At 51.7% G+C, this 20,399-nt stretch overlaps 7 protein-coding genes across 7 annotated transcripts; 3 read left to right on the top strand and 4 right to left on the bottom strand.

Annotated features, from left to right (window-relative positions):
- Positions 1-18: 18 nt before the first annotated feature.
- Positions 19-2,116, bottom strand: BCR38DRAFT_427748 (GDP dissociation inhibitor). Its single transcript, XM_040859849.1, has 3 exons — positions 1,945-2,116; positions 719-1,866; positions 19-519 (listed from the first exon to the last, which is right to left on the bottom strand). Exons 1-3 carry the CDS (start codon positions 2,016-2,018, stop codon positions 170-172), a joined length of 1,572 nt encoding a protein of 523 aa, XP_040718252.1. The 5' UTR covers positions 2,019-2,116; the 3' UTR covers positions 19-169.
- A 488-nt stretch (positions 2,117-2,604) lies between these two features.
- BCR38DRAFT_427744 (exosome complex exonuclease RRP43) lies at positions 2,605-3,794 on the bottom strand. Its single transcript, XM_040859848.1, has one exon. It carries the CDS (start codon positions 3,707-3,709, stop codon positions 2,654-2,656), a length of 1,056 nt encoding a protein of 351 aa, XP_040718251.1. The 5' UTR covers positions 3,710-3,794; the 3' UTR covers positions 2,605-2,653.
- BCR38DRAFT_427742 (uncharacterized protein) lies at positions 3,795-4,997 on the bottom strand. The gene is made up of 2 exons (XM_040859847.1): positions 4,359-4,997; positions 3,795-4,280 (listed from the first exon to the last, which is right to left on the bottom strand). Exons 1-2 carry the CDS (start codon positions 4,582-4,584, stop codon positions 4,078-4,080), a joined length of 429 nt encoding a protein of 142 aa, XP_040718250.1. The 5' UTR covers positions 4,585-4,997; the 3' UTR covers positions 3,795-4,077.
- Positions 4,998-5,379: 382 nt separating this feature from the next.
- Positions 5,380-6,126, top strand: BCR38DRAFT_161254 (uncharacterized protein). Its single transcript, XM_040853781.1, has one exon. The coding sequence runs from the start codon at positions 5,514-5,516 to the stop codon at positions 6,069-6,071; it is 558 nt and encodes a 185-aa protein (XP_040718249.1). The 5' UTR covers positions 5,380-5,513; the 3' UTR covers positions 6,072-6,126.
- A 1,237-nt stretch (positions 6,127-7,363) lies between these two features.
- On the top strand, positions 7,364-9,973 carry BCR38DRAFT_337281 (ferric reductase like transmembrane component; the record flags this gene model as incomplete). Its single annotated transcript, XM_040855525.1, has 1 exon — positions 7,364-9,973. One exon carries the CDS (start codon positions 7,364-7,366, stop codon positions 9,971-9,973), a length of 2,610 nt encoding a protein of 869 aa, XP_040718248.1.
- A 3,157-nt stretch (positions 9,974-13,130) lies between these two features.
- On the bottom strand, positions 13,131-13,676 carry BCR38DRAFT_337764 (uncharacterized protein; the record flags this gene model as incomplete). Its single annotated transcript, XM_040855558.1, has 1 exon — positions 13,131-13,676. A coding segment is annotated over one exon (546 nt), but the record flags the coding sequence as incomplete, so codon positions are not given.
- Positions 13,677-15,950: 2,274 nt separating this feature from the next.
- On the top strand, positions 15,951-18,556 carry BCR38DRAFT_161156 (Lipase, GDSL-like protein). Its single transcript, XM_040853780.1, has 8 exons — positions 15,951-16,657; positions 16,708-17,048; positions 17,204-17,395; positions 17,472-17,506; positions 17,666-17,809; positions 17,865-18,090; positions 18,238-18,343; positions 18,440-18,556. The coding sequence occupies exons 1-8, from the start codon at positions 16,443-16,445 to the stop codon at positions 18,483-18,485; spliced, it is 1,305 nt and encodes a 434-aa protein (XP_040718246.1). The 5' UTR covers positions 15,951-16,442; the 3' UTR covers positions 18,486-18,556.
- Positions 18,557-20,399: the final 1,843 nt, after the last annotated feature.

Genomic DNA, 20,399 nt, shown 5'->3' with positions numbered 1-20,399 from the left:
ATGAATGCAAATTGGTGAAAAGGGCAACGATGCTCTCTGCCCAATTTGCTACTTCATAGATAGCTGGAAACTTGCATATAACAACCCAACGAATATCAGTGCTATTTCTCATTAATCATCTATCATGGAATTACGTTCTTGACACTGTGCGACCCAGACTATCGCCTAATTAGTCGTACACATCGTCATCGACGTCAGCCCCTTCGCGGTCTTCGAAGATCAGATACTCCTCTTCCCGCACATCACTCCCCATGGCTACCGTCCATGCTGATTTGACTGCATCCAAATCTGAGTCATCAAACGCTAGGGTTTGGGATGTCGATGCAAAGGAGAACACCGTTGACGAGCCATGAGTCTCGATCAGTGGAGCTTTTTCACTGCTGGACTGTTCGTAATACAGCTGATAAAGAGATGTAGCGGTGTTCTGGTTCACGGAAACAGCCTGTAGCAACGTATCGAGAGCCTGGTTGAGCCTCTGCTTTGCGCCTGGCTCAGCTAAGGTAGTGAGGTAGATCACGCCTATTGGGGGAACAAAATATTAGCCAAACGCGCAATAAGACGATGTAACATGAAGTGAAGATTGAGGTGGTGAATCAGTTTGTCAGAGGTTGTTGTTCGTCAAAGCGAAGCTCAGCCAATGTAGATAAGTATTCGTTACGTTGTATCATCGTAACACGGGAGATCACAAGAATATACCAAAAAGGCGAGTAGAACTTACATTGACCATTAGGACATTCGCCTGTCTCACTGGAATGCACCATGGCGTAGACTGGGGCGTCTGAAGCCTGCTCTCCGTCCGCAAGGTCCGAGCTGCTCGGGAACGCGACGACAGCCACCACTGGTGTGGGTGCGCCCTCGACGAGTATCTCAAACAAACTTTTCAAAGGAGAGTCGACGACGGCGACAAGCCTGCTTACCGTTTGAGCGTCGGCTGCAGCGTTTTTTCTGGATGTTGCCAGGGTTTTTGTCCGAACGTCCACGTCGTTTGACAATTTGAGTGACATTTGCTCTTTGTCGGCACCTCCCTGGAAATGCATGTCGGTTCCGAGCATGTAAATACCGCCACCCACCGCACCGGCTCGACATCCTACTTGCGCAATTTCTGACAAACCTCCCCATTTGGGGTAGACAGCACAGAATCCAGGTCCGAAAAGGCCCATTGAGGTCAAGTGGCGGTTGATGATAGCCAGTCCGTCCTTCACGCTGACATTACCATCCAAGGTCAATGTGAGTGCAAGGATATATGTACGTAGACTATCATCTAGTTTGAACTGGCTCGTGAGGAAGTCAGTCAGTCGGGTATCAGCTTGGCCCTCCCACACAGACTTCTGGTCATCACTGTCGTAGTCGACGACGAATTTCAAGAACTTCATCAGAGACCGCTTCGACCGGGCCGGTATCGACTGACTCGAGAAGACATCTTCGCGGCTGCTGGGGATCCGAGACAGCTTGGGCTTGTCATGTGCCAGTTCATAGACGAAGAATGACCCAACTGCCAGGAACTCAATCTGTCGATACGCCCTGGATGACACCAGTTGCGCCAACAGCTTCGACCGCGTGTGAATGATCTGCGGGGCGAGAGCCAGCGTGTAAGCCCGCGAAAAAGACAGCCCTTTTGCTTCAGCTTCCGCATGCTTCCACACACTGGCATTGCGAAAGATGCTGCTTTCAGCGACCGATGTGGTAGCTTGGTCTGCAGCGCCATCCCCACCACTGATGGACCTTTCTGCGTCGGCGGCAGCGGTAGTCAAGGCGTGGGCAGCGGCGAAGCTGTCGGCTTCCTGCAAGCTGAAGGCAGCTTCATGCTGGCCGTAGTACTCATTGGGGTCGAGGTGAAGAATGCGTTTGTTGGATCGCGACAGAGCTCTTCATCGTGGGGTCAAGCTGGGTCAGTCAGAACGACTCAGTGATTTGGTCATGTGCCACCGAAGACGGCGCACTTACAATGCAAGTAGGGACTGTTGCAGCCCTGTACCGCAGATTACGGCATCCCAGGGCGCCTCACCCAGAGACTCCATCGTTTAGCTTGTGTGAGAGGCTTCAAGAAGTTGTGGTATGCAATAATTATTATTAGAAAACTCGCAAGAGTCATAAGCGACGTAGTAATACTTTCAACTGCACTTCCAGCAGCACTTCCGGTTGCGATCAAGCTCCCGCTGTCAGCCATATGGAAGATGGTTTTACCGCTCCGCCCCACTCTGGATTGAATTATCAACTCGAAATTCCCTTCGCCAGAATTTTGCTTTTTCCAACAACCAACCGCTCAGAGTTCCTGCTTTTCGCTGCTTCACACAGTAATGCTGGCAACTGGGATGCCTTTCACTAGGCTCCTCTACACTGGGCGGGAGACCAAATCGTCGTCCCGTATCTACTGTCCTGGATTCATTAACCTGATAGGATGGTTCGAAGGGTTGATACATTTATTTATCTCGTAGCAGTGATGGGTGATACTCACATCTTACAAGCCGGTCCTAAGAATCTTCTGGCGAGAAAACTATTTGCCAGTGGAACTGCCTGTGAGATGTTGGATCATTTTTCGCTGAGCTAGGAATCGTTGCGAAAATTCCGCGGTTGAAACCATGTAGATATTCATTGAAGAGGACTGCATATCGCATTCGGTTGTTGCCATTGGGTATCATTGAATTCGCTTCTACTATTTCATCGCACTGTGGAATTGATCCCATCTTACGTTCGCCAGAGCTGCAATATCTCTCATCAGACGCGGGCCCACGACAACTCCTCCACTCTTCGATATTCCCAAAACCTTTGTGGTCCCGCTTGACTTGTCAATCACCATGGAGACCGTCTCATCGCACAAACTCTCCTCCAACCTGTCAGGATCTGCCAAGATCCAGTACTGATCACTGCCTTTCCTCTGTTTCTCCTTCGCTGTGAATACTGCCGCGGTACACGCAACCGGGAACCCTTGTAAAGTCAACGGCGAAGGCGTCTTGGTGCGCCTGCAGAGCACCAGCTCTTGATCGATGTCCCAATATGCTTCAGGCAGCTTAGTGTCTCGTAGTGCTGCTAGTACGGCTGCCCAGGCAGCATCAAATGGGTTGCCGTCGAATGAGATGAACAGCACGTCAATGTACAGCACCCAGTAGGCCTTGACCACTTTCTCCGCTGATAGATCCTCGTCAGCTTCTTCCTCATGCTTCTCGTCTCCTTTATTTTTCTCACCCTCGTCTTCCTCTTCATCTTTGCTCTTGTTGCCAAAATCGGTTTGTTGATATATCCGTAAACGGTCGACATCCACCAGCTTCGAGCTCTGCAGAAGCGAGTACACCCTCGTGCTCAGTGTCTGCGCAAGTGTAGTCGGCGGGACACCGGGCAGAAAATTCGGCGCGCATCCTGTAGCCAACTCGATGTTAGGAACGAGGAGATCGTAGTCCCGCACCTCGTTTACGGCCGCCATGCTTGAGGCATCAGGTGCTCGGTAATTCGGGATGGCGGTGGTCAAGAGCGTCTCGCCACGTACACCGCAGATAACGGTCGTGTCGCCAGTTCGGACTACGGCACTGCCGTGCGCATGAGAGAGGGAGGACGTGTTGATATTGGGACTGCGCGCTTGCTGCGGTTGCCGTCCGTTGGTGCGAGACGAGGGGACCGAGGCGTCTGCGGGCTGCAGATTCGCTAGGAGGTAGGGGTGAGGGGATAGTTTGGCAAAGGTGGCGCTCGACAGCGTCAGGGAGCTTGAAGTTGCCATTTGGAGCGAAACTGGGCAACAGGGCAATTTGCTAAGGCTCAACGAAAGATCACTACAAGTCGAGGGCGTGGGGCAGGCTCCTAGAAATTTGGAGTTATGTCAGCCTTACGAGCTTGCGAGCTATGTTTGGTGGGGTAGGCGGGTCGGGGCTTGCCAAGAACCCAACCATGAGTTACAACTAAATGTTGCTGCTGCCGCCTTGTTCATCAAGGACGACCAAATTCCAAATTAATCACCTTGGCACCACCTGTAGGATCAGGAGAACCCTTCAATCCCTTCGATTATATATAAAATTCGGAGTTTGGAATTGTGTGCTTCGACAGGTTCTATCGTTCTGGATCAAAATAGGCCATGCAAAGCACCCCGTCCTAAGAAGCCCTGGCAACTGCAGCTTCCAATGGCGAGGTATTCAAATAAGCCCTGAACACCTTGATCAGCCCCCTTTCCTCTCCCGAGGTGACTAGATGGAACACAGCCATGGCGGGGATCTTGACTGTTTCCTTCTCAGGATCATCCTTCACCGTCCACGATATTTCACAGGCCTGATAGATCTTGTCGCCGCCTACTAAATCTGAGTAGAGCAACACAAAGAGGCATTAATTTCCACGTCCACGGTTGCAGCACTGTCGGATTTAGATAGTATTCGTACCGAAATCCTTGATCTCATGGTGCATCGTCTCAAACTTCGCCCATTGTGGCTCAAATAAGCCCTTCGCGGCCTCAAGACCACGGCCAACAGGCAAGTTGCCAAACTGGAATTCCACATCCTCCGCATACAAGCTGGAAAGCCTGGAAATGTCGAGGGAGTCGCCGACGTCGTGGAACCATACGCGAACATTTATTATTAGGCGCCTTGACAGCGTACAGCACCTCATGTCGGGTTGCACTCACACGCAAGAGCCACTTCTGGGTCTCCAAGGGTGTCGTAGGTAGAAAGGCCATGCTGGGAATTGTCCGTCTGACAAATCCTATACGATATCTGCTTATTTAACAGGTATCCAATCTGAGGGTTTCCGTCTGCTTTTTACGTCTCAGCGCCTCTACTCGAGATGGCGGCCTGGAAGTACATGCTGACAAACGACGACTGTCACCACTGTGCTTACATACTGACGAAGCAGGTTTCGAGTGTATACGCTGAGAAATCGCGGTCTTCACCATTTTCCCGTTTGGGAAAGCGCCATTGGAAGCAAGCTGGCACAATCAAACTGAAGAAAAACGCGAGCTTTCAGCCAACTAAGCATACAACTAGATGACAAAATAACCGGCGGACTCAGGTGGGATCATCAAGTTATACTTAGTCTACTACACTGGAATATCGAGCTATCCCATATTATTACACACTCGGTGCGCCGTTTGTGCTGTCACCTGCTTGCCCTGCATCTTACGGCATACCGACGGCTCCTGTATAGTGTTTTGGCTGAGGGTAGTTCGCCGTGTCGTGTGCTCCAGCGTTGACTGGTCCATCAACAAGAAAGGGCGGTTTTGGACAAGGCCAGTGCATATGTGACGGTTGCCTCTTGCCACTGAAGACCACATTACCGAGGACCCGACATTGACGTCGTTGAAGTACCGAAAGAATGCTCAGTTTTCCATGAGTACGCCAACAACCAAATGACTGGTCTCCGTACGCTTCATGCGGGGGCCAAAGCACCAACGTTAGTTGGCTCACCCTCCATGGACGGCAGGATTGGGGGGTAATCGAAGCTGCAGCGGCTTCTGCGGATAAAACCGATTGCCCCCGTGTGGTTCTTGCTCAGGCACAACACAAGCCTTCGAGCTCCGAAGAGGACAATCGTTACTTTGGATGCTTGTCAAATTGATGTTGCAGTCGCATCAAGTTGATACTGACACCTTCTTCCTGTTCACGAGCGGGCAAGCGCTCTTGACCGCCTCGCCAACCCGTAATCATACCTCGTCGATTCCCAACAGCGTGGAACGCCCTCTGCATGATGCCGACCTTGTCGAAAAGAAGTTTAGCAAGGTCGATCGAGCGGTTGCCAACCTGACACTTTCGATTCACAAGCTGCACGCTGCTACTGAAGACTGGGGGCAGTTGATAGTTATGTTACCCTTTCGGCTACTAAGGTGGTGCTATCGAAGCAGATCAGGCATGTCACAAGCAACGATTCGATGGATCCACCTGCGGTTGGTAGTGAAGGACGCACAGTCTTCCACAGGGATAAGAGCTTCAACCAATCATAGACGCCGCATTGCCGCCGAATACGCAACATTGCCCAGTTTTCGATCGTATCTGTCCCAAGACTCGTCCATGGCAGTTCCCTACCGCAAATCACGGCATCACGACCTGTTGGGCTCTGGAGTTCCTATTCGATCGCACTCTGTGCTGCCCCCAAATTTTTGAGATGTGGCTCCCATGTTTGCATGGTTTGCATGGCCAACTGTCGCATACAGCGGGGATCGTGGCCACTGATCGTGTGGGATGTGGTGACGGCTTGTTGTGCGTATTTCGTGCCTGGCAGACCCTCCGTCTCAGAATTGTCCGGCGCAGGACAACGGAGCATTAAATCCTGTTCGCCATCCAGTGCAACCTTATCTCGTCGTCATGCTGACGCGATGGACTCGCTGGCGTAAGCCGCATCGAACAAAGGACACTTCGCCTCTTTTGGAGGGACAGGAATAGCTTCGTCCTATGCTAAACAAAGACCTTGTGCAGTCAGCTTCATCTCTTCGGGCAACATTCTTCGGCTTGAGGATTAACGGCAAGTGGACCGGGAATCTGCAGTCAAGGACAGGGACCCTTGTCAACATAGCATACCGACGCCTCCCGTCTCTAGGACCTTTGTGATAACGGGCCGCCAAGGGTCTTCATGTAGCTGACAAGGAGCAGCTTACAAGCATCCCTGGCGCCTAGACCTGTTCGGTGCAACCTGCACTCTGCAGTCTGTCTGCGGGGAACGACCACTTCTACGGCCAGCCAATATTAAAGTGCGGTCAACCGCTGGGCCTTGCCCCGTCCCTGGTACCATTCGCGTTTGTTCCCAAGTCTTCCTTGCCTGTGATTGACTGGACTGATGTGCGGTGGACATGCAGGACCTGCTAACCACGAGATCACTCATTCACCATCACATAACCGGACATTGCGAGCAGCCCTGACATGAGTCTGGTCATCGAACTCACAACCTGCTCGCTCAATCGCGGACCCATGTGGAGCCTTAAGGAGACTGGCCCTCCTTGCTGTCGCTGACATATATCCACCTCACCCATCTTCAGGGCCTCTTGGCTTACACCTCTCTGTGGCATTGCTCTCCAATTTTTCGTCATTGCCTCTCATTATCCTTTGATCCATTGGATCGAGGGGTCTAGTATTCCCCATTGTGCAACCCAAGTCCGCTCATCCTTCGTTTCAAACCCCCCGAGCCCATATATGGTCGTCACACGACGCACGAGGCATCATTGTCTAACGTCGAGACACGTAACCGAGCTACATAGACAGTAATACAACCGGATGTATATCTGACATCACGGTGGCATTAGGCGACCTATCCAACGAGCAACCCCCAACGCCCTGGATGACTGCAATATAGTCGCGCGCGCGCCACTGCCTATTCGCGCTCGGGATAGGTCATCTTGGAACATTGGGACGAGCGCAAACCAAGAGTAGTTGCCATCATGCCTGCGGTCGCCGAATCAGCAATGGCAGGGGCCTCGCGGAACATGGCGGAGCTCGCAAAAAGAATCTTGATTCCCTTGACGGCATCGAGTCCGCCGGGTTTGGTGGAGGCCAACACGATAGACCCATGGAGTAAGTCGGGCAAGTACGCCCTCGGATGGACGTACTTTTGTCTGGCCTTGATGGGTGTGGTCATATTTGTGAGAATATGGCATTGGTGGCAGGACAAGATTCGACAAGCCATTTACAAGCAAGAGGTGGAACGGCATTATCAAAACCTTTACAGCTTAGATGCCGAGCACACAATGACGGCATTGCAGACAGGCACGACGGGAGGACACTTCTTTCCTGAGACGGGCGAGGAGAAGCCAGACTTCAAGCCCAAGACGGATTTCTCGGCGGTTGGTCCGGTGCTCGACGCGCTTGCGCTGTTCAGATGGGTCTTCTACCGGCCCGTCCCTGACTTGGTGTGGCGGAAACATCGGTTCACATTTTCCTCGGCTGCCGTGCTCGCCATCGGCTTCACTGCGCTCGCCTTCATCACACTCTATACCTTCCTTCTGCAGCCTTTATACTGGCAGAGCATTCAATTCGGCTCGCCCCCTGTTGCCATCCGAGCGGGCATGATCGCGGTTGCTATGACACCATGGATTATTGCGACAAGCATGAAGGCCAACATTTTGGCCGCCGTGACAGGAATTGGCCCTGAGCGACTCAATGTGTTCCATCGATGGGCGGGCTATCTCTGCCTCTTCCTGTCCTTGGTCCATACCATCCCCTTCTATGTCCAGCCAGTTTGGGATGACGGCGGAATGCAGACTTTTGCTCGGCTGTTCCCCGAGGGCAGCGGTGTGATATACGGCACTGGCATCGCGTGTCTTGTTCCACTTGCGTGGCTCTGCATCGCGTCGCTTCCCGTTGTGAGGAGAATGGCGTATGAAGTCTTCGTCGTACTCCATGTTCCCGTTGGCATGGTCTACGTGGGCCTTCTGTTCTGGCACACGAAGAACTACCTTGCCTCATGGAACTACCTCTACGCGACCGTTGCCATTTGGGGCTTCTGCTACTTTCTGCGGTTGTTCAACCTCAACTGGACCAAGCCGTGGCGGCTGTCCTTCTTTGTTGGGGACGAAGCGGCCATCACATTGATGACGGAGAATGCCATCAAAATTACTGTCCCGACACAGATGAAGTGGAAGCCGGGTCAGTACGTCTACTTACGAATGCCCGGCATCTCGTTCTTTGATAACCACCCCTTCACCATCTCATCGCTGTGCAGTGAGGACTTCCCCTCCGAATACGGCGAACAATATCGAGACTGTGTCTTGGTATTCAAGCCTTATGGTGGCTTTACCCGCAAAGTGCTAGAGACGGCCATTGAGAAGGGGCCCTTCCACACTTACCGTGCCTACCTCGACGGACCATATGGAGGTATGCGACGAGAGCTAGCCGCGTTCGACACTTGCATCCTGATTGCTGGTGGCAGTGGTGTCACGGCACTCATGTCACAGCTACTTAACCTGATCAAGAGGATGAGAGATGGCAAGGCCATTACCAAGAAAATCGTTGTCATATGGGCTCTGAAACGTCTAGAGGCAATGGATTGGTTCCGCGAGGAGCTTCGCATCTGTCGCGAATCAGCGCCGCCAGAGAGTGTGACGTGCAAGTTCTTTGTCACAGCCGCCGTTAGACATCGGGGCACTGGTGGCGGTATCGGGGAGCGGGCACCCAGGCCACTCAGCAACGTCTTCCACGACAAGCTGGACGGCTTTGTTGCTGGAATCGCCTCGAAACGCAACTCGGCTTTTATTCGAGATGAGGCGCAAGGCAACACTGACTACGAGCGTCACCTGCGCGCCGAAAATGAAGACCGAATCACAGCTTTGCCTCGGCAGAAATACCTTCAACCACATTACATTCCTCCGCAGCCGCCCGCTAACCGGGAATCGGCCCAAGAAGATTCCCTACGTCGGCTCGAGGGCCGAGATGGGGGAGACGACGAGGCTCCCCAAGAGGCGCCACCAGCGCCGGTATCAGAGTCGGAATACCCTGAAGACAAGCCCAAGGGGGACAAGCGGGACTTCCACTTCCCACCACTGAAAGCGCGAGAAGAGCTACAACCACATTTTAACTATGCACCGCCATCTCCGCGCAACTTTCTCAACTCCACAACACCCTCCGCCCACGAACGATCGGCGGAGCCATCGCACGACCTCCCGCGCCCACCCGAGTTCGCACATCTTCGCACCACCAACCTACCCAACCAGGCCTCCCAAGGGCCCAGGCTGACGTCGACCTTCGGCCCACCATCCGGTTTCGAGTTCGGCTTCCCCGAGACGCCCACCGAGTTCCAGAAGTCCCTGATGCGCTTCGCCTTCCCGGTACCGCACCAGATTGACGGCGGATGGAGCGTCGAGTACGGCCGCCCGGACCTGGGCTACATGCTCAAGGAGTGGACGACTGGCGGCGCAAACGGTCGGGGTATCCTGGGCAGGAGGACGGCCGTGTTCGTTTGCGGCCCGCCGAGTATGCGGGTCGGCGTCGCTAATACGGTCGCGAGGCTGCAGGCTGAGATTTGGGGCGATCCGTTGCTCGAGGAGATTTTCTTGCATACGGAAAATTATGCGCTATGATTGCTAGAGGAGGTGTGGAGTGACGTTATATAACATGTGCTCTGCTCTCCCAGCGACGACGTATAAAAGCTTGAGGACCGAGGGCATAAAGGGATTATGCACCTACCAACTATGGCGTTTGATCGTCTGATCGTTTTTTTTTTTACTTATTTGCTTTTTTGAGATACCAATATTACTACTACTACTACTACTACCCTCTACACGGGACGGAAACTTAAGCCTGTACAAATAGGGGTATGAGGAGTATGGGAATGAACGTTTGCGACCCGGCTCGGCGACCAGCTCCTGAAGACGTCTCGTGGACAGCAGGAATATAGATACATATCTATTCTAATCAGTTACAAAGGAATAAATGGACCTGCAAGTCTGTTTCCGGGTGAATACATCTTCGCTTCTGTCCACTCTAAGCTCTGGAGAGAGATCAACGTACTACCGCGAACTTGCTCAAGCTCAGGGGGTTTTACGATTTATGGTAAAGTGTTACGTATAACCTACGTATCGCTCTACCTTCTCTTCATGAATATCAGTTAGTGTTGTAGTAGCCCAAGCCCAATATCAAAATGCCATGTTGTTGCGTTCTTGTTCTCGAATATAGCCCGATGCTGATTGTCTTGTTACTTCACATTCCCACCACCAATACCACCATCACAGCGACGTCGCGACAGAGCCTCTACTTATTCAACAAGTCTGCCACCCGGGTTCATTCCGATGTGTATGCACAGTCTATTCTGGAATCCATTCATTTACTTATGTTTTTGCATGGCAGCGAGGTCCACTTACCGCAAGTGATTCTTTGAACACATTAGACATTAACAAGAGAAGAACGCAAAAAAGAAATTGTCTTTGGACAGTCCCAGAAGACCAACTATAAATTTCACCGTATTCCAAAACCCCGGTTGTAACTCCTGGGCACTTGCACTGTCGTATCCCGCGTACGAAGGCAAAGCTGTCTGTATAGTAGCCCCTAACTATGTAAAGGCACCTTGCTTGTCGCCATCGATGTCGGTTTTTTTTTTGGTTTTTTGTTCCCCATATGTTCCTCTTTCGAATCCAATTCTATTCAAGTCAATCAGCTCACTGTCAACGTAGCCATGGCAATCGTAAAGATATGCCCCGTCCTTACCAACGATGGCACAGACGTGAGTGATGGAACAGACTTACATAGGATGGGGCGACTGGCTACCCACCGAGACTTTCAGGTGGGCAAGGCGACGCATTAGGAAGTACACACATAACTCGCACTTGAGATGGAATGGAGTCCTACGCGAATATGCACAATACGGACGGGTACCAAACAGAGGTGCCCCGATGTAGATTGTTGTTCTCAAGGTTAGATGAAGTAACGAACGAACTTGATATGGAGGTGGCTGCTGACATAAGGACGTAAACCAATAGATTCAAGCCCCTTCACCACTCTCCTACCCCTTCCTTCCTAATAAAATAGTTGTTGACGAAAGCCCCAATCGGCGTGCGCGTGCTTTACTTCCTGTGGCCGGCGGCCTGGTAGAAAGGGTTTAGTTGCATAGCCGCCGTCTCTTTCGTATGTGCGTTCGCTGCTCTTCTTGAACCCTCTTTGAAGCAATCGCTGTATTCCGTAGGTGTTTTACTGCATTGCTGATTAAGCCGCGCCGGTAATGAACATATGGCACTCACTTTCCCTTGAGACATTATGTTTCAGCATGTTAACTCTAGCCTCGCGCAGGCTGGATTCAAAATATTATTGCAGTAACTTGGCCGCGCTGCTGGTTGTATTTACAGTGGAAATTCCCTGAGATACGTGTTAGCCTGTCGTATTGGAGTAATCTATAACTGCATTCTTTGCAGCTTACGTATTTTGCCATACGGGATACGTTTACTGAGCCGCTGCCACGCTATGTGGGCGCAAAGGGCATTATGCTTGGGGTAGGCAATTATTCGATACATATAAGTTGCTCCCTGCGTCATCAGTTTCCCAGTACTTGCAAAATCCATTGTTCATTCCCCTCTGTATTACAAATAACGTGAGTAGTACATGAAGAAACGGGGCCGGGGCGTCTTCTCGTCCCCAAGCTGGCTGTGCCCTTGCCCCGGGACAACCAGCTAGCCCTAATACAATCGGGCGTTGATTGCACATCCAGGACGCCATGGTTTGATGTTTGCAACACGGACCTGAGTGTGTGAGACTGGCAATCTCTACAGGCCTTTTGTCATTCAACTTAGGAAGGTAACTGAAGTGGCCGATGCTATACAGAGGAATGAAACAGTACAAAACAGCAAACACATCCGCTCATTCACAAAAACAGTGACATGATGCTTTTCGTATCCAATATTGGGTTGGGTTCATTAATAAATCCCAACATCGATCACACGAATCTCGTGAAATATGAAGGGGAAAAAATCAACCATGAAAAATCCCGCCCAGATCCTTGGTATAAATGATAGGACAGGACAAGCAAGTCCCATGCGGATTGCGACCCCGACGATGCGTGTCATGCGTGTGACAGGCCGCTATGAATTTTGGAATTGGAAGACAATAGAGATTCGCTTGCAACCTTTGGGGGAAAATAGTAGGCCAACATCTGATAGTATCCGGCACTCCAGCTCAAAAGGTATCGATCGGTGGTGCTCAAGTAGAAATTAAATGTAGCTCCCTCTTGACAAGTCCCAGTCGTCGCTGTTATTGTTGGTATAACGGGGGAGAACAACAAAAAGGTGAAAGGAGGAACACCCAAACGCCGTGATAAATCAAATGAGCCGTGAGGCAATCCGCTCTTGTCCAGCCGCGAGGCCTCGATTCTTCGATAGGTATAAAGTAGTAATCCCGATTTGGTCATGCCAGTCGTTCAATCCTCTCTTCCGCCTCCTCCTCCTCAATGACAAGAACAATCGGCCAAAGCTGTAAGCTTCAGTGGCTTTGCTTTGTGCCCTTCAGGCGGTGCTGTGGTTTCCCGCCCATCAGTCATGGCTTTGAGAACAAACTTTAAAACGTCTCCCGTTTCCCGCGGTCGTGTGACCTTGTGATCTATCCATCCGTGTAAGATTTTCTCCACGCTCGTCGCTTGCCGTCCCCATCATAGAAGTTGGAAGCAACAGCGCCCCGAGCGCCTTCCCCCCTTCTCGCCGTGAACGCGCGAACCATGGGGTCGAAATTTTTTTTTGTTGGAGGGCTCGGCCCTGACTAATGTCGATGCCGTCGTCCGGAGGTACTTCCCTCGTGTCGGTGCGAATGCCCGTGTCCATGTCGATGGTGATGTGCGTCGCGATCCCGCCGCGATGTGCTGGAGTGCTCGAGTTCCCGTTCTAGCTCCTCGACCCGCTGGCGATAAGCCCTGACGATGTCCCTGATGTGACGAATGCGATCGAAGTCCAGCTCGAGTTCGTCTATCTGCTGCATGATGTCGTGGAAGCGGGCAATCTCGGCATCAGCGTTGTCAATCAGATTTCCCGCACGATCGTGTTGTTCCATAGTTACCACGGCGCTCTGTTGGCTCAGGTACTCAATGCGCTGCTGGATCTGTTGCATCAGCCGGTCCAGGTGTCTCGAGAGGGCGGCGAGACTGGAGGGGTCAAGGAGCAGGCGGCCTTGGGACGAGGCGCGGCTGGCGGCGCGGGAGGACGAGGAGCCGGCTTGGGTCTGGTGATAGCGAAGAAGATTGATTTCCTCGTCGGTGAGGCCCAATTGCGTGTCCGGGACCGTGTTGGCGTCCGACGACGGCATGGCGCTGCCGTTGGCACTGCTTCTGCGTCTGCGACGACGACTGCCACTCGGCTAGAAATCGAGTGTTGTGCAGCGTCGGCGATACAGGGGTGGAGATATCGGCGGCGGCAAGCCGAGGAGGGGCAGAATCGGATGCAACGTCGTGTGAAATAGGTGCAAAGGTGGATGCGACACCCTATGCTGTGGTCAAGCGTCGAATCTGTTGCCGCGCCGGGCCTCATTGTCTCGAGATGTTGACCGAGACGTTCATTGCAATAGGTTCATGGTAGAGCATCAAGAAGCAGAAAGAGGGCCCGGTGGTGATATAGCGCTCGGGGGTTCTCTCCAAACTTCGATAAGCGTGCCTTGAAGGAGGGGGGGAGGCGAGATGGGCGGCGGCACAATGGACGACCTCCAAAAATTTGGTGATACGGAGCCGGTGAGCACACCCACACGGTGAATAATTTTTCTTGTTGCTGCTACCGTCTCTATCCCACACACGCGAGCACACACACAGGCACACACAGGCACACACACACACACACTCACTCACTCACTCACTCACTCCCTTTCGCTTTTTGTTACCTGGCTGAGCTCGACGTAGTGACGGAAAAGGAAGCTAGAGGATCAATAAGCTGGAGGCGGTTGGTTGATGTCTTTTCCCCCGCTGAAACGACATCAGCTGGTCCCTAAGGGAAGAGAGAAGCAACCTGGAGAGCTTGGTTACGTGAAGGCTGGCTCGCTGTGGTCGTGCGCACTGGTGCAGTGATGAGGGAAATTGGACAGTAAGTCGAAGAGGAACAAAAGAATAACGATGCGATGAGATTGTCGTAACGGAAAACGGCGGGGCAAAGTGCAACAGCTGCAACTGCAACGGTAGTAGCGAAGAGCACAACCACGCCACCGCCTGATATATATCTGTCTCGAGCGTAAAGTAGTCAAGGGGCGTCTGTACCGCTTTGACTCGAGTCTCCATCCGTGTCGTGGGCGGTAGATAGGAATGGTGGTAGATGATAGTCGACGTCTGACGCGTCTCTGTGGGTAGCGTTGCGGCAGCTTCGATTTTCTTCAGCTTTGAAGCGATAGGTGCCTCGCGCGCTGAAGCTTCATTTAGCAGGCCGAGAAAACAGAGAGGGGGGGAAAGTATGGGATCAACGACAAATTTGGGGGTGATGAACCAGCCGGGAAATTTTGAAGTGGCCCACCCTACCCTTGGAATCCGGCGTCTCGCGGGTCGTCAAACGTTCAAGGGCAAATGTGCAATTTGGGAAGCTCTTGGGCGTTGTCAATGCTGAGATCCTGGTTGAGTTGGGAGAGGTCAAGTGTTTGGACAAGTCGGCAAACGTGGTACGTGTGCGAATTGGTCGGTGAGGTTGGTTGGGTTTCTGCGTCCAGAAGCCACCCAGGCACCTCTTGACATATATCAATGTGTTGTTGATCGGTGCGGTGGAAGCAAGCAAGTTGCTCCTCGCATATTTTCTGTCTCGCATGCAGACCCCAGTTTCGCATCGTCCGAATCTGGGGGGATGACGAGGATGGCCCTTGAAAACCGCACAGTTTGCGGCGCTTGTATTGCGGGCGCGAATGGAAACGCCGAATTGGCAGTTGGCACCAGCCCGCAGTTTGCAGCTCGAAGCTGCAAGTCACGTTTTCCTTGCCGAGCGGGCCTGGCTTCTGGGTGCTTGCTGCCTGCCTGTGCGCCCGCCTTCAATTGCCTGCCAATCCAATGCCAACATTCACCTCTTCCAGGATCCTAAACGCTAGCATGAGAATTGGACTATGTTCAGTTACTGGCCATCACGTACAGGTTGTCTGGGATTATCAGTACCTCAACACGCATGTTTCCGTGCGCAAGGGTGTAATTACCTGAAGGCCACTACAAGACCAGTGAAAATACGGAAGTATCATGGGGAAGTAACACGCTCACGGTTTAGATCCTGGGAGAGGTGTTGAATACCAGCTCGCGGGCTGCGGTTCGACAACCCCCAATGTTCCACAATGGAGAGATGCTAGGGCTCAGCAAGCCAAGGCAGGGCGCCTGTCATGGCGCGATATCAAACGTGGTTTTGAGCCGCATCACACATTTGAGCATTCCTCTAGCCGCTGACAGTCGAGTGTGGTTGCATGTTTCTCGTTTTAGCTCTTCTTCAACGCACCTGCGACGTCTCCTGCATTTCCCGCATTTCCCGCTGTGCTTCTACGACTTATAGTGCATGTTGTCTCCCAAGATCCATCTCCCTCTTAGGTGCAAATACCCGAGCTGTCCGAATCGTTAATCTAGCGGAACATCTTCTTCCGCACCCATTCTCCGCCTCCACGCTAAGCGATCTGCGTGGAATCTAGGCTATCTAGTTAGCCCGTCCTTCTTTCGATCAAATTGACCCCACGTAGGTAGTCCAGTGGCTCGTCGAACCACTTCGGCCTGCGGTTGCAGCCATGTGCGGGCGGAGAATCTCCACTTCAACGCTGGCCTGCTGAGCATCATCCATCGTCAGTTCAGAGTCTGCACATGTGTGTGAGCTCTTCGCACGCGGTGCTTGGGAGAGATGAGGGGATGGACAACGCCCAGAGCCATACTGCTTGTATTGTCCGTCCTGTATGCCTCAGCTGAGTCGGAGAGCCATGCTCAATTTCTCCGTAGAGAAACTTCGCTCCGGTTAGGCGGTCCTGATGTACCGTCTTGGTGCGGAGAAGCATGTGCTTCGGGAAGCTGGCTAGTATATAGCCATTTGTCATCTCCTTTCTCGTGTTCTTTAGCGATCTCGGCGCAATCATCTTGAATTCGTGAGTCGAATGCAACCGGAAATAATGCTCGGTACCGTCCTGCCACTTCTGGGTCTGATAGCCTCGGCTTCAGCAACAATCCTTCAGAATGGTCAGGTGAAGATTACAGACTACCCGGACACCAAAGTAGATCCTTCAGCATATGCCTTTGAAACATATGAGGCAGATGCGTTTGAGATATCCTACAAGGGCAGGTGGGACTCTAAGAAAATCTCATGGTGGTCGTGGGTTAGCCAGCTCAGTCGCCGTTGAAGTCTGCTGACTCGACTTACAGAGCACCTGGGTTAGTTTTTGGATTTACAGGGGAGACAGTTGCCATTACTTTTGGTAATGAAACGGTTGACTTCACTCTCGTTGGGTATCGACTGGATGGGTTGGACTGGATGTTCACAAATGTCACCGCAGGCGCAACACACCTGTTCGTCAACCCCGAGACGCCAGGCGTAAATGTTACATATCCCGTCAACCCGGCGACTTTTGAGCTAAGAGTGACGAATTGGGCATATGGAGTTCAAATCGACAAGGTGCACGTCGCCGCGGGGGACGGCCTTGTTAAGCTGCCAAATCCTGGTCGAGCCATTGAGTTCATCGGGGACAGTCTGTCTGCTGGGATGTGTAAGTCTTGACGTGACTCCCGAAGTCCTAAATCGAGTATCGTTCTCGAAGCGTGTTGTCTTCGAGACCCCTGTTGAGCCTCGCCATGACACGTCGTGGCATAAACGTAGAAGCTTGCAGACATGGAAGGCGCTCACTGACCTGGACTACTGCAGATACTGCCTATGAGGGTCTCTCAAGTTTCGCATATGGCGTTGGTGCTGGTCTTGGAAATACGGACTACAACGTCGTTGCATACCCTGGAATATGTGTCTCGGACCAAGACTGCTGGGGTAATCCTCGTGGACAGGTCCATCAATATTTCTACACTTCTGATACGGGTTGGCGGGCAGCTGAGATTTGGGGAGGTTCGTATCTTTCCCCCAGCGTATCCTTCTCATGTGCCACAGTTATGCCTATCAAACTTGCTAACATTCGGGTTAGACAACCCGGAGCCTTGGGACTTTAAGAAGCAGCAAGTCAGTATCTGGAGTCCATCGACCCCTTTTCAATTGTGTCTCAAGGACAAAACCACTGGCCTTGAATATCCATCTCCTTATATATGACCTACAGCTCCCGCTCGTTCACTCAAAAAAAATGTCAGAAAGGCAATCGCTAACCTCGAATCATGCAAGTAGGCACCTGACATCGTAGTGATCAACTTGGGTACGAACGACAACAACGAAGCAAATAACGTCACAACAGAGACGTACGTCGAATCGTACACAAAGCTCATCCAAGGTGTGCACGGCAAATTTCCAGACGCACAAGTTGTTGTCATGGTATGTCAGCATGTGCTCCCTTACCATTCTTCAACAGAACTCTTATGATCTGCAGGAACTCTGGCTAGGCTTCTACCAATCTGGAAACTCGTACTTCCAAAACAAAGGGTTCAACCAGGAGCTCTATAACATTGTCCAGTATTTCAACTCGGCCGAATATCTCACGGCTCCCAAGATTTGGGACGGCACGACGAATGCAACCAGGACTCTGAACACGACGAACCATCAGCCATTCGTGCACTTCTTCAATACCACTGGGATAATGCAGCATAACGACATTGGTGTGTTCGACTTCCGGCGTGACATTGACCCAGCCGTCTGCTTTGTACCTTGAGAGAGATTCTGTCAACATCACTGGCTACCTACTCAAGTGCTATCAGGGCATATACCCAGCCCAGAGAACCCATGCCTAACCCAATTCATCACAGGTCCACAATGGCATCCAACAGACGTAGGAGCTATCAAAGTAGCCAGTCACTTGACACAGTTCATCCGCCTGACCTTCGGATGGGAGCTAGAGGCTACAGGGCCAGAGTAAGTTTCAACCCCGAAAGCCGATATCATCTTGTGGCATTTCCCAGCGAGCAAGCGATGGTAACAAAGCCAAACACTAACGGCGGTACTTTTCAGGGTCTTCCACGATACGCTGTACTGGAACGACGAGACGTCATACTAGACAGGTGGTTAAGGGTCCAGGAAACAAAGGCGCCAGGGCATCTCCACAGGGATCACATGTGATACAACGAGGCGACCTCGTGACTACATCATGTACCTCATCTCGGTGTCGTGCCATGGAATTTATATTTTGATAAGCTAGACTATAGTAAGTATACTATGTCAACTGGTCGGCCAGGAAGTATGCAGCCACGTTGCTCAAGGCACCGAACCACCCACCGATCGCCGTCGTTACCAGTTTTGCACCTAATCCAGCAGCGAATTGTCTTCTTCGTGGCCAATTTCATGGACGATTTCAAGTCCACGGCACGCCAGCCAGACCAACCCGGTCCGGAGGGAGTCAGAAACATACCAAACGAGCCAGTGATGAGGAAGGCCAAGCTTTCCAGGCCGCCCAGCGATGGCTTATGATGTACGACTGACTGCCTTGCCTCTTTGCATCTTGTCCATATATAATAGGAACCAAAAACAAGACATAATGATGCCATGGCATGTAGTCATTTCCGTCCGTTGTGACTGACCTAAACTACGACAGCGGCTTGAATTGTGCCACAACTTTATTATACCCGTAATGTCAAATCAACAACTTACCTCCATGAAACACTTGAACTGAAACCACAACTCGTCGAGCAAAATACCTAGCTTTCTGGAACATAGGCGAGTCCTTCTAATATTGGAAGCACATAACTGATCTTCAAGATGAGCAGAAAGCCTGCCTATCCATCTCATTCCGAAGGAGATCAGGTCTGGTGTTCTTCATCACCCCAGCCCCGGGTTGATCTTAACCCGTAATTGACGAAACGCAATGCAAACCGTTAGGACTACCCCGAAACCCCCACGCATGAGGCCGAGGTGAAAGAGAACATCCTGGGTCATATGTAGGCATGTATGCATGGTTGTTGCTGCTTTTCCTTTGTCTGGCAGCATGTCATTGTCGGAGAACATGTGGGATTGGCAACTGCCCGAGACAATGTGAAAGCTGCCATCCCATAACATGGCCATGCCAATGGGCATTGCTTTTCATGGCCCAATGTTGCCCACCACGCTGAAGATTGTCAATTGGGCAACAACCTCGGCAGATGCCGGCACCATCCACCCACCGGGGCCAATCCTGCGTCGGTCGTTGTTATCCAACTACTTGAAGTCACGGTAGATATGTATCCATTGTGAGATTTGCCCATCCATCCGCCCCGCCTTTCTGTACGAATTGTTATCAGGTGCTTCTAGAACTAACGCACCACAAGAGCCTGTCGGGACTCTCAAGCCGATGATGTTAGTCAAGGCCAGGGGTCCGGCCACCACCGGACCTGAAACGGTCTTGACGCAGTTCATGGAGCTTTAAGCCTGAAGCCTCATGAGGACATGCCTTTTGGGGCGTCCCAGACAGCTAAAACGAAAACGCATTCATGATTCGCGCGGGTGGAACGCGAGAAAAGAATAAAGTTGTACTCATGTGTAGTAGTAGGCTTCGAAGATATGCGGTGAGGTTGAGGTTGACTAACTAATGACCGTCATATGAACGTCGAACCACATCGACAGAGTCCATGGGTTATTCAAAGTCTAATTCGACGTGTTCCTGTTCCAGAATCAAGTACCAGTACCCGTGCCACGCTCCACTTATTTCGGATTCGCTTGAGCTCACCAACTTGGCCAGTTTTTCGATAGATTTCAACTTTCAATTAGCACCTACGTAATAACCGCCAACCAAGGCCTATCTCGAAGACATCTATAGGCTTTAATTAGCCTATTAATCGACGTCTTCTAGCTTCTTTTACGGTATTAAAAAAGCTCTTTTTAGCTACTCTACGTAGTCCTTCGTAATACTTAGTAAGAACTCTCTATACTTTAGTTCTGATGCGAGTGCATATGGGGTGTGAATTGTTGTATTGGAAAAGGATGGCCAGGTCAGCTATTC

This window comes from Pseudomassariella vexata, assembly GCF_002105095.1.
Source record: "Pseudomassariella vexata strain CBS 129021 chromosome Unknown BCR38scaffold_4, whole genome shotgun sequence".
In the NCBI taxonomy this organism is placed as follows: Eukaryota; Fungi; Ascomycota; class Sordariomycetes; order Amphisphaeriales; family Pseudomassariaceae; genus Pseudomassariella; species Pseudomassariella vexata.
This window is presented reverse-complemented; position numbering and strand designations above follow the sequence as displayed.

Coding starts and splice junctions, on each gene's coding strand:
- BCR38DRAFT_427748 (XM_040859849.1), bottom strand. CDS start 2,018: ATGGAGTCTCTGGGTGAGGCGCCCTGGGATGCCGTAATCTGCGGTACA. Junction 1,867..1,944: donor CAACAGTCCCTACTTGCATT/GTAAGTGCGCCG, acceptor CCCACGATGAAG/AGCTCTGTCGCGATCCAACA. Junction 520..718: donor CGAATGTCCTAATGGTCAAT/GTAAGTTCTACT, acceptor TTCCCCCAATAG/GCGTGATCTACCTCACTACC.
- BCR38DRAFT_427744 (XM_040859848.1), bottom strand. CDS start 3,709: ATGGCAACTTCAAGCTCCCTGACGCTGTCGAGCGCCACCTTTGCCAAA.
- BCR38DRAFT_427742 (XM_040859847.1), bottom strand. CDS start 4,584: ATGAGGTGCTGTACGCTGTCAAGGCGCCTAATAATAAATGTTCGCGTA. Junction 4,281..4,358: donor CCATGAGATCAAGGATTTCG/GTACGAATACTA, acceptor TGCTCTACTCAG/ATTTAGTAGGCGGCGACAAG.
- BCR38DRAFT_161254 (XM_040853781.1), top strand. CDS start 5,514: ATGCTTGTCAAATTGATGTTGCAGTCGCATCAAGTTGATACTGACACC.
- BCR38DRAFT_161156 (XM_040853780.1), top strand. CDS start 16,443: ATGCAACCGGAAATAATGCTCGGTACCGTCCTGCCACTTCTGGGTCTG. Junction 17,049..17,203: donor CAGTCTGTCTGCTGGGATGT/GTAAGTCTTGAC, acceptor GGACTACTGCAG/ATACTGCCTATGAGGGTCTC. Junction 18,344..18,439: donor CTAGAGGCTACAGGGCCAGA/GTAAGTTTCAAC, acceptor GGTACTTTTCAG/GGTCTTCCACGATACGCTGT.